Genomic DNA, 17,898 nt, shown 5'->3' with positions numbered 1-17,898 from the left:
AGTTATGTCAACACAGGCTATCGAATCAAGTATCTCCTCCTACCTCAACAGATAAACCTTTGTCACGACCAAATGGGGAAATATATGTAAAGTTATAGTTTTTATATGACCGAAAGAGAACCGAAATGTCAAAAATGACAATTTAAACATTATTGCATGTATCTAGGTTTTTGGCTGATGAGCAAATGATGTTGGATGAAGAATAAAATTAAAACACGTAATTCATATATCATCATATATTTATACCATAACTTTCATCTTGCCAACATTTCAACAAAATCATTATATTTTCATGAAGATTTTCATTTATTTGTATTCTATCTATAGTAGTGATCTAAAGTATTAGTACACAAAAATGGAGAATTTAAATTGTATGAAAATCATGTTGAATATATTTTCATTAAGAAAGTAAATGTAAAAAACATAAAATAAAAATTATTTTAATGTTTTTAAAAAGTTACTTTACTTATAAATATTATCTATTAGTATTAAATGGAAAAGTTAAAACATAATTAGTGACTGTCAACATTTTAAGTCAAAATTATTTAAATAGAGCTGGCATTTAAAAATGTTTTTCTTTTTATCTGAGGTATGACACATAGTAAAGTACACAAATCTTAAATTTATAGTTTAAAGAACTTTTACATTTGTTTCCACTCATTTATTCACCAGATCAAGACAGCGAGCATTTCTAACAAACCAGCAGGCTCCCTCATGCCTTCTCTCAATTGATAACTTGGCAAGAGATGACCACCATTCAGACTTTATATTAGTTTTGCCTGTCTTTCGAAGTAACTTTTTTGAGATATAATTCACATACCATACAATTCACCCACTTAAATGTACAATTCAGTGATTTTTAGTATATTCACAGAGTTGTGCAACCATCACCACCATTAATTTTATGACACTTCCATCGTTCTCAAAAAGAAACTCTGTAACTATCAGCAATCACTCCCAATTTTACTCCGATTCTTACAGCTCTAGGCAAACCACTAATCATATGAATGAAATTGTATAACGTGGTCTTTTGTGACAGCCTTTTTTCTCCCTCATCAGAATGTTTTCAAACTTCATATATGTTGTAGCATTCATCGGTACTTCATTTCTTTTTACGGCTGAACAATATTCCATTATATGGATATACCACACTTTATTCATCAACTCATTAGTTGATGAGCATTTAGGTTGTTTCCCCTTTTTGGCTATTATAAATAATGCTGCTATGAATACGCTCATGAAAGTTTTTGTGTAGATATGTTTTCATTTATGTTGAGTAGATACCTAGCAGTAGAATTGCCAGGTCATGTGGCAACTCTACGTTTAATGGCCAAACTGTTTTGCAAAGTGGTTTGCAAACATATTTAAACATTTTTGACTTAAAGTCTATTTTGTCTGATATGAATATCACATTCCAGCTTTCTTATGGTTGCGTTTTGTATATCTTTTACCATTCTTTTAATTTCAACCTATGTGTATCTTAGAATCTAAACTGTGTCTCCTGTAGACAGCACATAGCTGGATCTTAATGTAGTCTGACAATCTCTACCTTTTAATTGGATTGTTTAGTTTTCATACTTAATATTATTATTGATATAGTTGGATTTATGTCTGCCATTAAAAGTGTTTTTCGATGTCTCATGTCTTTTTAGTTCTTCTGTTCCTCCTCTACTGCCTTTTTTCCCCCATTAAGTGAATATTTTCTAGTGTAAATTTAAATTTCTTTAAAGATTTTTTTTTTTACTATACATTTTTGAGTTATTAGTGGTTTTCTAAGACATACCATATCATCTTAACTGATAAGACTCTTCTTTGGATTTATGACAACTTAATTCCAGTGAGATTTTTTAAAAAATCTATGGTGATTCAAGAACTCTAGAGGGTGCTTCTTCACGTCTGTATACCCCTTAAACTGTTACTACATCTATGGCAGTGCCTAAAATGTACTTTGCTACTTAGAGCTAGAATCTATGGAACCAATTGGGCAGCCTACTTAACTGGGATAGATAGCTTTCTTCCTCATATGTAAAGAATTCTGTTTGTCAAAAAACAAGTGATGACATAGCTTGTGAGATAACTGAATCAATAAAACAAGGAATGAGGTCTTGATTTCTATTTTGTTTGGAATCCACCCTCAAATATACCTTCAGTTGGTTTCAACTCGTTCAGTACATTTATCAGGTGGCTCATAATAGTGTGCTGGGTGCTGCCAAAATACATACACAAGACAGGCTTCCAGCGCTCCAAGAGTTTTCAGGGACATGCCAATTAAGGTTGTCCTGATTTACAACTCTTGTTTCATTGTCTTAGTCCCAAAACCTTAACTGATTTACAACTCTTGTTTCATTATCTTAGTCCCCAAACCTTAACTCCAGATGAGTCTATGTTTTCACTAAGCCTGAGTGCCAATGAAGAAATTGCCCATACTTGGGATAAAATAAAGATTTATTGCTTGTTTAGTATCATTAATGGAGATGTGACTCTTTCAAAAACGGAGGTGTTTGCGTTTTAAAACCTGGCTCCCTGTAGAATCCTGTCTTTTCCTGGAAAAGTCCTGGGGCTCAGGCCACTGTTCTTCTCCTTTCCCGCACCAAAATTTAGCTGCACCTCTGGGTGGTAGGACATTAGATGGCTTTTATCTTTGTGCTTTGCTGTATTTCATTTTCTTTTCTGCAATAAGTACATGTTATCGGCATAATCAGAAAAAAAAAAAACCCCAACATTAAAGCTATTTTATTGTAAAGCCAAAACAAAACTTTATTGCTTCTTCAGTTCCTTTAGGTCTCAGGAGGAAGTAGACTAGTTCAGCTTAAATATTAACTCAAGTGAAGCTTTTTCTTGCTCCTTACCTCTTTTTCTTACCTCAAATGCATGTCTTTACCTCAGTTTCTATTAGTCCATCCACTTGGCCTGCTAAGCCAGAAATCCTGGATATATCCTTAACCCTGACGTCCAAACATCTCATCCTATCAACTGTCTCTAACTATCTCTCCAATATGCCCTCTTCTTTCCATCCCACTTGCTACTCCTGCCTTAGTTGAGTCTTTTATCATCTCTCACCTATATTACTGTAATGTCTTTCTATGTGTCTCCTCCCTTGGCTGTCAACTAAACTCCTCCTCCTACTGGTTCAGAAAGCTAGAGTCAATTAGCCTTTCAACCTTTCAGCCTTTCCTCTCCTAGAGTACTAGGCTGTGATAATCATTCCTTCTGGTCTCACTGTATCCAGAAGAGAATAACATCAACAGTAATGATAAACTTCAATGTAGAAAAGCATAAAATAACTGTTAATATTTATTAAGCACTTCTATATGCCAATGTCTGTATTAGGTATTATTAGCAATGACCCTGGTAGGTATCTCTTTTTTATTATAACATTTATTGTCTCAAAATGGCTTAGTTATTATTTATCTCCCCAGTAGACAGTTGTAATTAATTTTTGTATCCCTACAACTCGTACAAGTTCTGTACGTGTATTTTTTGGAATATGATGAAGCCAACGTTCAAATTTAACAAAACCTTGATTCCAAGGATGTGAGATTTCGAGGCCAGTGGCGGGAGAGGCTTGGAGTTTGGGCTGAGGCTTTCAGGATTCCTCCAGTCACATTAAATGGTCTTCCACCTTGAAGGAAATGGCATTGCCATCCTCCTATTCACTTAAGAAAACAACCTGGGAGTCATCTTGTTTTCTACTTTTCTTCATACTTACACCTCAGGAAATGTCCTAAAATCCTTCAACTTTTATTCCCATAGCAACCACCCCAATCCAGCACCATCATCTAGCCCACGGACTTACCCTGTAGCTTCCTCCCATTGGCTTCTCCCCGTTCCATTGCTGCTCCCCTCTAAGTCATTCTCCACAAAATAGGTTGACTTAAAAAATAAGACAAAACAATAAAAGCATCCAAATGACATGATTCAGCTCCTGCCGTCCAACCTCGATCTTCTACCCTCCCCATGGTGCTGAAGCCTCCTGGCACGTTCCTCAAGCCAAACATTCGCCATCAGCACCTTCACATCCATCGTCCTGTGTCTAGAATGCTCTTCTTCCCGTAGTTATCATAGCTGGTTCCTTCTCCTCATTTAAGTCTTAGCCCGGATCACCTCCTCGAAAAGTCCTTTCCCGACCACGCTTTTTTGTTTTCTTCTCAATACTTAATCACTACCTGTTATTATCTTATTGTTTCATTATTCGTCTTCTCCACTAGAAACATAAGCTTCTCTAAGTGCAGGGGCTGCTTCTTCTGCTGTATCCACTGCTGTATCTCTGGCACCAAGAACAAAATACAATCGATATTTTTTTAATGAATAAATAAAATGAAGGAAAAGACAACAGTCTTCTTGGTGTATACGTAAGGTGGCCAGCAGAGTCGCAACGAAAATGAGTCCCTTGTTCACATTGCTCTTAACTACTGGAAGGGGAGAGGTAAAGCACAGAAGCCTTTGGGATCTACCAGGTCCTACTGGGATCCAGTTGGCAAAAGCGGCAATCACAGTTCTAAGAACAGGTGGACTGGGTGGGTTGCCAGTGACCGCCAGTGCTGAATTCCAGTGACTTCGCGGGGGTGGCCAGGACACTTGTTCATCCTCTTTGTTAAAAGGTCCACAGGGAGTAGTCAGTTCAGGTAAACCTGATTCATTTGTTCAGGGCAGCCAAGAGGCTGATGGGTGGCCTTCTCAGCCTGCCATCCTCCGTCTGGAGTGGGGTCCTGGTGGTTAGGCTGGGTCAGCTTGTACGGGTTTGCAGGCTGTGAACGTGAACCTTCAGTCTCTGTTGCCCTCATTTCTTTTTCACCTATCTGTGCTCTAAATCCACCTACACCGTGGCCTTCGTAAAACCCAAGCGATTAACTGTTCTAGCTTATCTATGTCCGAAATCTCTCTGCATCATTTTCTTTGATCATGAAGTTCTCTTTTTAATTAATTCCTCCATTATTTGCCGTATCTTACTGTGTCTCCTTATCTAGTTCTCACGTGCTGAGACACAGTCAAGTGCAGTTTGCAAAGCTCTGAAGTATCCCACGACAAACGCTTCTGACTAGTGCTTCTACTTGTTCCCAAAGGGTCAGTTCAAACTGCAATCATCCTCGGTTTTAGAAGCGGCTTTTGCAAGTCTCTAGAAAAGGCCCCAGACTCGCCAGTCCCGTGCTACCCGCAGGGCGCCGTTCCGGACTTGCAGGAAGTTGTCCCGGTCCCATTCACAACGGACCGCTGGGGCAGAAATGGAAAGCAAGCTGCTGTCAGTGGTGTCACGATCTGCTGCTGCGAAGCGTCCCTCGTCCGGCCGCGCCGCCAGGTGGGGGCTCGGGTACAGCGCACCCGCCCGCCCGGGGAGGCGCGGGGCGGGGCGGGGCGGCCGTGGGCTGTGGGCGGAGCCCGGTGGCCTCCAGGGCCACCAATGAAAGCGGAGCCGGCGCGGGGCGTGCGCGTGACGCTGCGTAGCGGGCCGCGAGGCTGGGGGCGGAGGGGCCGGGCAGTCCGGCGCTTTATCTTCCTCTGCCGGCCGTGGGCCCCTGCGGTGCCTTCGGGAGCTGACCTTCCTGCCGGCCTCACGGCGACGCCTTCCCAGCTGTGCCCTCCCTGCCGAGGTCCCCGCTGCCGGGCTCGGGCCCCAGGTAATACCCATGCTGCCGATCCCCTCCTCACTTCCCATCTGGGTCCAGCCGCCTCAGCCGGAGAGAAGGGGATAGAGGTGGCGGTTGCGACTCCGGCCTGGCGGGTCTGGCCTTGTCCTGAGCTGGGGGACGGAGGAGGCGGCCCGGAGCCGGGGTGGGGGGGGGCGAAGAGGAGGCTCTGCGGGTCCCGGGGAGTTTGGGGGCTGGAGAGGGCGGGAAAGTTACCATCGGGCGCCGGGATGGATGACAACCTTTTAAACCTCGGTTGGAGGTTGGTTTGGTGTCCCTCAAATCCTGTGGCATCAGGTAGTGAAGAAAGTTATGAATTAGAAGACTTTTATTCCTTAAAAAGCAAAACCAAAAACTCACTCAGGAAGTCAGCTTCTAATTAATTTGGGGAAAAACGTGTGCGAAGGGAAGGATGGCGCTTCAAGACGTTGAAATCTGCGTGCCTGGGCACCAGAGCCTTTAATCAAGCTCCTATTTTATTTTCAAATATTAGGATGGAATTAAGTTTCTGTTGTTCCGAAGTGTCAATAGCCATGCAGTTTAAATGACATGTATATTTAGAAGTTATTTGTAAGGGAGGAACAACTATAAACTCTAGTCTCCATACTTATATATAGATTAAATTCATTGGTCACGTCTTAATATTTAAGTGGTTGCCAACTGTTTAAACTTTTTTTTTTCAGAGTACTTGCCTTTTTCTTGACGTAGAAGTGTTTTTTAAGTTGAACGGTATGGATGTAGCACTTGTTTGTGTGTTGTGTAGGCGTGGGAATGGATTTTGGAAGGCTTTCTGATGCATTCAAGGGTAATCATTTGAAAACGTCCGTATCTCAAAGGATCACGGGCTTAAAACTCTCAAAGATTCACCTTCTGGTAGGATAAAGACCAAAGTACTGCAGCCACTCTTCCTTTCTCCAGTTCATTTTGGGCCACTTTCCTCCTGGCTTTCTGGGCTCAAGCCACACTGGTTTTATTTTTGTTTTAGGAAAGCCTTTTTTGTTGTTGTTGTCGTTGTTTGTTTTTTACTATCTCTTGGTCTTTAGGGGTCTCCTCCACCTCTTAGGCGCTAGTCTCTCCCTGCAACTCCTACGCATTCCTCAGTCTTCAGCCCACATGTCACTTCTTCAGGAAGCCCATCCTATCCGAGTTAAACCCTCCCAGAACTCTTTTCCTCAGCAGTAATCATCCATTGGAAGGAGTTGTTCTAATTCCTTCTGTTTTAATTGTTTCCTCTATTGGCATGTAGATTTCATGAAGGCTGAGCTAGTCCATTTTAATTTGTCTTAATTCTCAAGAGTCTGGCCCAGCGCCTGGCACAACGAAAGAATGAATGAAAGGACAGAAGAAGGGACTTTCGACTGGGAAATATTAACTAGAGAAGAGTACTGATTTCCTTTGGGAAGGAAATGGAAAAGCTTTAAGTTTATTTTTAGAATTTATCACATAGGATAAATGAGTAGAGTGGCCCCACAGATGTAAACTGAGAATGTTTATTTTTGCTAATTGACTCAATGACCTAATTCTTTGGTATGTAAATATTGTAGGTTGTATTAGGGCACCCCTTTAGAAGGAAGAGGGACTAATTTTGTTTTGGATTGTAAATTTATTTGCAGTTGTTAATTTCTCCCCTGCTGAACCTGTGAATGATATAGCAAAGTTCACTGAGAGTAGGCACTCAGTATTTATTTGTTTTATAGATTTGTAGTTTTTTGGGGGGAAAAAAAATTTATTATAGGTGGGCTAAAGTTGACACTTCTTTCACCTTGGTCCATTTATTTCTCAAACCAATTCTTATTGTTTTGCTTTTGTTAAACACAAAACCACAGGCCCCAAATGGCACAACCACAGGCCCAAAATGGCACGGTTTGTGGTGAAAGCCCAAACCTATACTTAATGCTTGATCTAATTGCAGTTTCAACCTCTCTCAGATACATAATTTTAATCAATCTGCCTGATAAGATCCCCCCTGGCTTCCCCTAAGGGAAGGTGACCTTGCCTGAAATAATCTACTCTTTTTAACTTCTTAGTCCCACCCTCTTTCTGCCTATAAAAACCTTCTATGGAGGCGCCCTTCTACTTGCTAAGGTGAGATGCTACCTGATTCATGAAATCACTTAATAAAAGCCAATTAGATCTTCAGATTGACTTGGTTGGATTTTGTCTTTTAACACTTTCCTAAGGCAAGTTAGATACTATTACACTGAACATTACAAAACCAGTGCGTAGCTTAGACTCTTAAGAAAGAATTGTTTAATCAGCGTGTTGGATTTTAAAAGTTACCTAGTCAGCTTTATGTCACATTGGGTGTAAATGTTTCCACTGCCACTTACTGGCTGTGACTTTGAACGAGTTTCATAGCATTTCTGAATCTTTTTCATCTTTTAAAACAGGAACATCAAATGAAATATGTGATGCGCCTCCCTTGGCACCCAGCCCCGACTTAGTAGACGGCGCTGCCTGCTCTCTTTGTGGCTGGGCTAGTCTTATGATAAGTGCTTTCGCTTCTTCAACTCATTTTGCAACCCAATCCAGTATATTTCTTTGCCCTTCTTCCCAAAGCTAACTATAGAAGTAAATCGTAGCTATTAATGTCTCCAAATTGTGAGATATGCCATGTCCCACCCTTCCTTTTCCTTTCCCTTATTTTTTTGTCCTACAAATTCTCTGTGATATTGACCATACATTACCTCTTGAATTCTCTAACTTGATTTCATATATTTCTTACTCCCGGTTCTCTTCTAATCTCTCCTAGGCCTTGCTTTTTATTGTTCTTTAATTGTCTTATAATGTTATAATCGTTCTTTAATTGTCTTATAATGTTTTAACCACCTATAAAATGGGATAATAAGACTTATGTACTGCATAGGTGGTTGTGGGGATTAAATGAGCCATAGTAAGTGCTGGGTAAATAAATGTTAGCTTTATTTCCTAGGTAACCACTCTTCTTGATTTGTGGTCTCTCCTTGGGAGAGAGTTCCTTCCTGTGCTTTGGCCTTAGCTGCTGCCTGGACGCTGATGAATTCCAGATCTCCATCTAAAGTCCAGACTTGTGTATCCATCTGCCTGTGGTCACCATCACTGGGCTGACCCACAAGCACATCGCATTGAGCTTATCTACTTTCTCTTTTCCTTTAGTTACTTAGCTTAATGGTACACCCATAACCTTAGCTGAGTTAGAAAACTCACCTGGGATCTATTTACAGTTGCCTTCTGGATGTAGCCAAGGTTTAAAACCTCTGTCAGCTTCTCCTTTGTGAGTTAAGTTCTAGAGTCCTTAGAACAGCCCCTAAGGGCCCTTGACCTTTTGTTCTTCCCTTTTCATATACTGTGTGCTCAGCCTTATTCCTTCTCTTTAAAATCGAACTTAAGATTTCACCTTCTTCAGGAAACCCTTTCTGATTGCCCCTAAACTCAATTCGCCACCAGGCTTGTATTCCCTTCATGCTCCATGACATCTCAACTACTGTTCTGCAATACCATTAGGTGTTATAATTAATGCTTTTATGTCTTTCACTCTCTAGATTTTTGCTTCCTGAGGGCACACTGTTGCAGTCACCTGTGCATCCCAGGGCCTGGCACACAGTAGACCTCAGTAAACTGTCTGCAGTAATGAATCCATCCACCATGGTCTGTGTGTGTGTGTGGCAAGCTCTTCCTCCCATCCTGTCTTGATGCCTAGAAGCTCCTACACCTTCTCTGAACTCTGTCTCTGATGTCGCCTCCTCCACAAGGACTTGTTTTACCTTTCTGAATCGTTAGTTATCCCTTCTCTTGACACATGGTGTGTGTGTGTGTGTGTGTGTAAAATGTAATGAAGTAGACCTCTGTGTTACTACACAATATTTATCTGACATTGTAGAAAAAAGTGCTTAATATCCATTTAATTGGCACATACCTTTTAAGTGTCAGAACTTAAAAAAAGGTTTTGCAGTTAGTGTTGCCTTGCCTTCTGTGTTTAAAGGACCATGGCCTTATTTAGAAGTGCCAAGGCCATCAAAGCATGAACTTGAGCTGAGGTCCGCTTTGATACAATGATGTATTGGGGAAACTCAAAAGAAACAACTCCTTTGATCTGACACTAAAATACTCATGCTCGCTCTTTTCTTAATGTCGAGTCCTACTTTTAAAGTTTTCTTTCTTTACTGTCATTTACAGTTATGCTTCCAGCAGTCACTCCTTTTTTCTTTTTTAAAAGTGGGGGCCGGGTTACCCTGACATACGGTTATTGTTAGCAGAGCATTAAAGGAGGTACCGTACACAAAGGTCTTATCAGAGAGTGTGGAAAATAGTATGTACCTACTAAGGGGACTTACTAACCATTCTAATAACGTTTGTTCTGATTATTTGAATTGTTTCCGGAGAACAGTCTCAAGCTTGAGAGGTTTGCCAGTGGAGTAAAGGTCATGGCGTTGGTCAGCAAATTGTTTTTCAGTCTCTCAGACAACCTGAGTTTAGAATTGGGTCCCAAATACCAGATGTTGATGAGAAGTCTTAGGCTCTAGAACAGATCGTTTTTATGTTATATACATACAGCTTAAATCCCAAGTTAGGTAAATGTCCTCATTAACTTTCAGGTTTATCTTTTAATGTTGCTGGGTAAGGTTAGAAAGAAAAGCACACATCAGCTCTAGCTCTCACTCTAGCCCGTTAACGATTATGTTCACGAACATGTGAAGGACAGTTGTTTTATTTCCTTAATGTATGTGAAAATGCTCGGTGACTATTAATCCATTCAAAGCACGTATATTAAGCGCAGACTGTATTCCAGGCACGGTTCTAGACACTCGGAGAAAATGGCGAACAAGACGAAATTCTACTTTTCATGGGGCTTACAGTCTCATCAGGTAGATAAACAATAAACATTATAATGAGTTAGGCAATAAGTGCTTTGAAGAAAAATAAAGCAGGGCAGGGAATAAGAATAAAAGGCGTGAGAGTGTTCATTTCAGTTTGGGTGGACGGGGGACGTTTGAGCAGAGAACTTGAACGAAGTGAAGGGAATCTGGGACGATGTTCCAGACGGAAGAACTAGCAAAGAACTTTAAGTGGGAATGAGTCGGCTTGTTCTAGAGCTAGCAAAAGGCCAAAGTAACTAGAGTACAAGCGAGAGGATTGTGGTCGGAAGTTGAAGGTGCCAGGGGGAGGGACGCTGCGCGTCCCTGTGTTTTGCCTGCATTTTCTGCAGTAACAGCCGTATACTTTTAGTTGACATGATGGTAAGAGGAGCTCGATTCAGACATCACCTTGTAATCTTAGGGTTTACATAGTCTGAGGATTTGGTCAAAATGGAGAGGAGCCATTTTAAGTAATAGTTATTCTTCCAGACATCTGCGTGTATGACAATAATAAAATCTGTCAACATTGGGACAGGGAGGGGAGCAGCAGATCTTAGAGGAGTTACTAGACAATGGTGAGGACTTAGAACAAAATCCAGTATTTGAAGGCTTTCGAGCAGGGGAGTGACTTACTCTGACTTACCTTTTAAAGAGATTACTGAGTTCTGTGTTAAAAAATAGACCTGAAGGGAGAAAACGAAGAGTCCAGTTAAAAGGCGAGTCCAGTCAGGGGACAGTGGCTTGCACTGCGGTGAAGGTGGAGGACGTGGCGAGAAGAGGTTAGAATGGGACATCTGTTTTGAAGGCGGATTACAGTGGACTTGCTGTTGAATCGGGTAAAGGAAAGTAAGGAATCAAGGATGACTCCTGGTTATTTTGAAAATCTGGGCAAAGAGTGACTGTTAGTCCCATTCACTGAAATGGGGAAGACAATGAGAGGAACGGAGCTGGAGAGGACATCGGTAGTTCGGTTTTGGTCATGTTAGGTTTGAGATGCACATAGACATCTACATAAAGGTGTCAAGTGGGCCCGTGGACGTGAGCCTGGAGCTCTGGGAAGTGTGGGCCTGGTGGGGAGAGGAGGGCATCAAAGGATTGGTGTGGCGCTATCAGAGCAAGTGAACTGGTGGTGTTCAGAGGGCTTGGTGCTGGAAATCAGAATTCTGGGCATGGCGCAGTTTTTGGTGATAGTGAATTCTAGGGAAAGGTGTAACTGGGACATACGGACAGCTTGCTGGAGACGGGAGAAGTCAAGGAGATCGGAAGCCAGTGAATCTTTTTACATAGACGTTGAAGCGGAAGGTGTTCACTCCCCAGCACAAAGGAGAGTGACCAGGAAGACAGTACTACTTGCAACGCATCAGTTGTGATAATCTGGCTTAGTGACCAGTGAGTAATAGGAAACAAATCCCCTTCCAGGTCCTGTTTAACCAGAAGGCTAGGAAATGCTGGCACACCTCACACATAAGGGCTGAGGTCCACGATAGCTCTTAGAGACACTTAGCATCAATCACAGTTTGAGTTTTTGACTTTGCAACAGCTAACGAAGTTTGCCTAGCTAGTGTCTAGATTGGTAAGGGGATAGATTCAATCGCTGGACGATTGTGGCCGGCCGCTGACTGCTCCCTTGCCTGGACTCTTGCCCTCGTGGCGGTCTGCTCGCCACGCAGAGGCCAGAACGATCCACCTGTCTGGAGAAAGCAGTGGAGCTGCGTGTCTCTGTTTTGCTGCATTTTCTGCAGTAACAGCCGTATACTTTTAGTTGACATGATGGTAGGAGGAGCTCGATTCAGACATCACCTTGTAATCTTAGGGTTTACATAGTCTGAGGATTTGGTCAAAATTGAGGTGAGCCATTTTAAGTAATAGTTATTCTTCCAGACATCTGTGTGTATGACAATAATAAAATCTGTCAACATTGTCTTAGAAACCGCATGGTGTTTGAACTGTATTTGAGGAAGTATGGCACTTTATTTACCCTCATCTAGTACATAAAAGCCAACACAAATAGAGTTTGAGGGATGATGTGGCTTAATGTTTGACTATCATTTAGCATACAGTTATGTAGGTATTAGATCACTTAATTTTTAAAACTTGGTTGTTAATAAAATGCTGGCACTTTAGTGTATATTATCTCACTGTTTTTCTGACGATTAACTGCAGTTTTATTTATCTTCATTTTCTAGACGAAGAAACAGATTCAGAGAGATTGGAGGATTTATCCAAGGACATAGTGATATGACGGAGCCAGATGTGATACTAAATCCTGTGTTGATACTAAATCCTATGCTTATTTCCCATTGTTACCATTCTTACTTCCTGCTAATAGAGGAAATTGAGGCCAACGATAGTAGTATAGACTATGATATAAAAATTTAGTTATGAAGTTAGTGTTGTCTTCTTCGGCTTACTTCTGAAATAAGTAGATTAAATTACGGCAGTGTAATTATGCAAACTCAGTACCTGTGTTTTAGCTCTGAAAGTAAGGCTTTGTTGTCTAGACGAGCTTGATGGTCCCTAATCTCATCACCAAGGTCTCCTTTAATTTTTTCATTTCTCTGCAGAGTACCCAGGCTTAACATTTTTATTTTTTTGCTTATTAAACATTTTTACTCATCAAACTTGGTTTATTAAGTATTTTTTTACCTCTTAATTTAGCACTTTTAATCAAGAGGAGATCACTCATTTCTCACTGGGTTGATACAGTGTCAGCCAAAAGCAAAGTAACACTGTTTTTGTTAGCTTGTATTGTTTGCTTTATGTGATTAATATGTAATTGTTTCTTTCAATTATTGAAATATTTGAAGTAGTTTTTGTAGTAACCTTAGGAGTCTTGGAGACAGATGATTGTTGCAGTTGTTGCAGATCTCGTTGTTGAGTAGGATGTATAAAGCTGTTAATAGCAAAGATGCTCATTGGCTTCCTCCCAGCATGTATTTTCTTGGTTCTCTAAGTTTAGAGCATTGTATCCTGTTACTTAGAATAATTGTGGTATTAACTGATACATCCACCGTCTCTACTAATGCATGCCTATCATGCTCCAGAGACATTACCCCTCCGCCCGCCCCCCCACACACTAGCTTTTGGGAATTCAAAGAGAAAAAACCATGTAGGCCCTGTCTTTGAGAAGATATGTGAGAGGCAGATAGTATTGCTCTCTGAGTATAGTAAGTATTGCTCTCTGAGTATAGTAGTAAGTGTGAAAGGATGCATCGACTGCAGCGGAATGTGGGATGAGAGATGGGGGTCAAAGAAACCCTAGCAGAGGTCAGCGAGTCAGGCAGTCCGGGTAGTCAGGGTAGGTGGTGGAATCTGGTAGTTCTGGTTTTGAATCCCAGTTCAGCTGTTGGAGGATCATATGACTGGGGGCAAGTTAAATCACCTCCCTAAACTATATTTTTCTCATTTGTAAAATGAGGATAATACCTACCTCTTAAGTTTGTAAAGATTTAATAAGAAAATGTAAAGGATTTAGCAGCATAGTGCCTTGTATAATTACTTAATAGCTGCTCATTAAATCAAAGCTGCTGCTCTGACTCTGACTCTGAAGGGCGAGCAGGGTTCCTAGATGAAGAAAGGGCTGGAGAGAACTGACTTTCTAGAGATAGGAAAGAGTTAATGGGAAGGAGTGGTGAGCAAAGACGATATTTGGGGAATAAACTAATAGTACTTACTTTAAAGATTATATTGAAATTAAAATACATAATACATAAAGCACACAAGCACTCAAAAGTAGAGTCCCTATTTTTAATCCACATTATCTCCTGTATAATTCCTTCTTTTTGAAACACGTTTTTTGTTTGTTTTTGCGTTTTTTGCATTTTTGTATCTTTCTTATTGTCTTCCTTGATTTCACTTCTCGACCTCTTCCTGTAAGGGCAGCCCTCAGAGTTCAGTTGTCAGGTTTCACTTCTCTAATAGTTTCTTTTGGAGAATTAGATGCTTTTCTGGCTTCCTCTGTCACTGTTACACAAATGACTTTAAATCTCTCAGTTGCCCTAAGAAGAATCTTTTTTAGATTCTTCTTAATTGGATATTATTGGTCTCCTAAAATTTCTACTTGATATATTTATCTACTCCTCGTAATTGTTTTATTTGTACAGTTTTGAAAAAAATTAGAAGGGAACGGATCTGTATTTTTGTCAGATTTTTACTTTGCCAACTAGTGATATTTAAGAAGACAATCAAACTCGCCATGTACTATAGGAATTTTAACCTAAAAGTTTAGAAAGACCTTAATCTTAGAACTTAATAGTACGTAGCTTTAAAAATAATGTAGAGATTACTTCATTATTTTTCTTTTTGCTTCAGACTAATGAAAACGTCACACATAGTTAAACACTGCTTGGGAGTAAACCTTCGGAGTTCTGTCTTGACATTGATCTGCCCCAAATTTGACTTTGATCATATTTCTCAGTGCTTAAAACGGCTTGCTACTGCCTATCTGAAAAAAAAAAAAATACAAACAAACTAATTTCTTAGGACTTTTCAGTTTGACTCTAGCTCTCTTTTCTAGTTTTTTTCCCCCATCACATTTCTGTTACCAACTTAAAAAAAATTCAGATAGTTAGTAGCATTTGTACTTTGGATCAGACCCAGGTCCGGATCTGTCCCTGTCATTAGCTGTGTGGTCTTGGGTGAGTTACTGTAATGGGAAGGTGTCCTCCAGCTGAGCTGGTGTTCTTGGCAAGGCCCCGTGTTGTGTGAGCTAGCCTGACTCTTAGCAAACAACTAGGTCTTCTTAGCGTTCTTCTATTGAACACCATTTGTTTCACCGGTCACCAGCACAAGACAAGGCCATTGTTTGGGCAGGACGGCCCAAGACAAAAACAAGACCCCGCCATAATCTGAACACAGACAAAACATGAACACTGTCCAAGCCACAGAGTTTCCAGCATCGCTCTCCCCAGGCTAATGAGAATGATGGTTGCTGTTTTACCAGTTCCAGTTCTAGCCTCCCCTCTCGTCAGCCTCCCTGTAGAGATTTGTTGATATACTGACCCAGTCATGGGCTTGTCCCTGCTTACTGATACCCCCTACACCAGAGGGAACCTCTACTGCTTTGGACTCTCCCCCAAAATCACCTAGCCAAGTCCCAAACCCCATGTAAGTCATTTCTAATTCTCTCTCACTGAGATACCCCGCAGTGTCTGTCATGTGTGTTCCAGATAAACCCAGTTTGTTCAGCTACCGGTCAGCTCCTGGAGTGTGGGTGGAGGGCACGGACAGCGACTACTCTGAGCCTTATTTTTTCTCATATGTGAACCAGGAGTAATAACACCTTTTTTGCACAGTTGTTATGAAGATTAGATGCGAAAAACTAGAAGCACAGTCCTTGCACTTAGTAGATGTTCAACAAAAGCTTGTTTCTTGTCCTCTCGTAAAGTAGTCTGATCAGTTATGGTCCCCTGACCAGGGCTTTTGAGGACCTTGTTTTAACCCTTTCTCACTCATGGGCTCTGTTCTCGTCCTTCAAGACTCTATCCAAATACTGTCTTTTTTTGTAAAACCTTTACATCTCTTAAGGCTCTCTTCATATATTTATTGTTTTTATCATTGACTTGATATTCATCACACCCTACCTCGTGGCATCTTTGTACATACCTTTTGTTATTGAATTCTTAATTTTTCATATTCTTATGCCTTGTTTGTTCAACTAAATTGTCCTTTAAGAATGGGGCCTATGTTTAAATAAGGGTTTCGGAAACTAGCCGGTTACTTTATAGGGACCCATTTCTTCAAATTTGTTGTATCTTGTACTCAGAAAATGCTCGAACATGATTAAAGTAAAACAAAAGGAAGCGAATGTATCATCATTTTTCACCTCCCTTAAATATGGCGATGTTGTGAAACTTGCCTAAACCAGATTCTTAGGTCAAAACTTTTTATGTCTTCCCTAGATAACACAATGGTGGGTAAAGAGATATCTCTAAGAAATCGGCTGTCAAAGTCCAGCGAAAATCCTGGAGAGGAGGAAGATGAGGGAAGCCCTGCGAAGGAACCCCTGGAGACACCTAGTGATGGTGAGGCTTTCCATTTTTGTGTGGTGAATTAATGAAATAGAGAGCAGATTCAGTATTGTGGAAGAGGGATTGCCATCTCTTTAGCTCGATTTTAATTGGATATGCTGGTAGGCATTGTAAAGACACAGAAGAGAAAACTATATCGATAAAGAGACTAGAAAAGAACACTTTGGTTTAAGGGTCAGCCACAGCCACCTTAGATACTACTGGTGACACTGGTGCTCATTTCATAGAGGTAAGCTATATGTGTAAGCAGAGTTTGCAATGTATATTTCAATTTAGGATTTTTATTACATAGTTTTATATATCTGGTAATGAAGAAATCAGAAAATAAGCCTTTTCTTGTTAATTCAGTGAACATTTGTTAGATATCTACTATGTTTTAGACACCATTCATCCATGTACCCATTCCTTCAACCAGCTAACCTACCAATAATTATTGGCGCCCTGATAGGTCCCGAGGCTTCCAGCAGTGATCAGTACAGATGTGTTTGTCCCCATGGAGCGCCAGGCTAAGTGAATGAGAAATGCTCTCTCCTTAATTAAAATAATTAGATTACAAATCAGTGCTACTAATTACTCTCTTAGTAGATGTAATGAGCATAATAAGAGTAATAAGGAGTGTACCTAGCCTAGTTCAGTACCAGGCTGTAAATCTTGGGGGAGAGAGAGGTTAGGGAGTTTTATACTTAAGCAAAGTCTTTATTGTGCAACTACAAAGGAGAGTATGACAGTACTGGTTATTAAGGTCAAGGTTTATGCTGAAAATTGATAGACCTGTAAACACTACTCTAGCTGATGTCATCTCTTGCATAAGGGTATTTATTTTTGCAGTGACATTTGTGTATGTTTCATTTCAATGAGGATTTGGTATTTGAGGCTCGTTTGGTTAACAAATAGGGGTGGAACTTTCTGAGTTGTCTGGCATCCGGAGACTTCTTAAAGAAACATTCTTCTGCTTTGCCTACTTAAATTGAATTGTAAATATCAGTAGCCGGATCCCACAAGGAATGTAAATGTTTCTATATAAGTTTATAGGATAGCTATTTATGAAACATTTATATCGCATATGGGCTAGTTTTAGTGTGATATAAAATGTGAAATTTGAGCCAACATTGGGTAGAAACATTTGCCTTCCATGATTTAGGGACTGTATGATAGTCCATTTTGTTGGTCTTGGAGGCAGAAAAATTACTTTTTATTGAAACTTTTTGTCACCACATATGATTTTCTCTTTATGTCCCAGTTTTAAAAAAAGCATTTAAACTACTCTAATTTCTCTATATTTTCAGTATTCCATATTGTCTTGGTTCATTAAGTTTTAATCATTTCAGGATTTAGTGCAGCTATTTAAATTTGAATTTTTAAGCTTAAGTCAAGAAGTATGACCTCCTCCTTGATTTAAAGTTAGTAATG

General features: G+C 40.4%; 1 protein-coding gene across 1 annotated transcript in view; it reads left to right on the top strand.

Annotated features, from left to right (window-relative positions):
* Positions 1-5,431: 5,431 nt before the first annotated feature.
* Positions 5,432-17,898, top strand: part of SOAT1 (sterol O-acyltransferase 1) — a 57,328-nt gene continuing 44,861 nt past the window's right edge. The window contains exons 1-2 of the mRNA XM_011361225.2: positions 5,432-5,615; positions 16,360-16,482. Coding sequence (XP_011359527.1) covers positions 16,368-16,482 — 115 coding nt within the window. The 5' untranslated portion in view covers positions 5,432-5,615; positions 16,360-16,367. The remainder of the gene's footprint in view (positions 5,616-16,359; positions 16,483-17,898) is intronic.

This window comes from Pteropus vampyrus, unplaced genomic scaffold, assembly GCF_000151845.1.
Source record: "Pteropus vampyrus isolate Shadow unplaced genomic scaffold, Pvam_2.0 Scaffold65, whole genome shotgun sequence".
Taxonomy (NCBI): domain Eukaryota; kingdom Metazoa; phylum Chordata; class Mammalia; order Chiroptera; family Pteropodidae; genus Pteropus; species Pteropus vampyrus.
The sequence above is the reverse complement of the archived record's forward strand: the minus strand, read 5'-3'. Positions and strand labels throughout refer to the sequence as shown.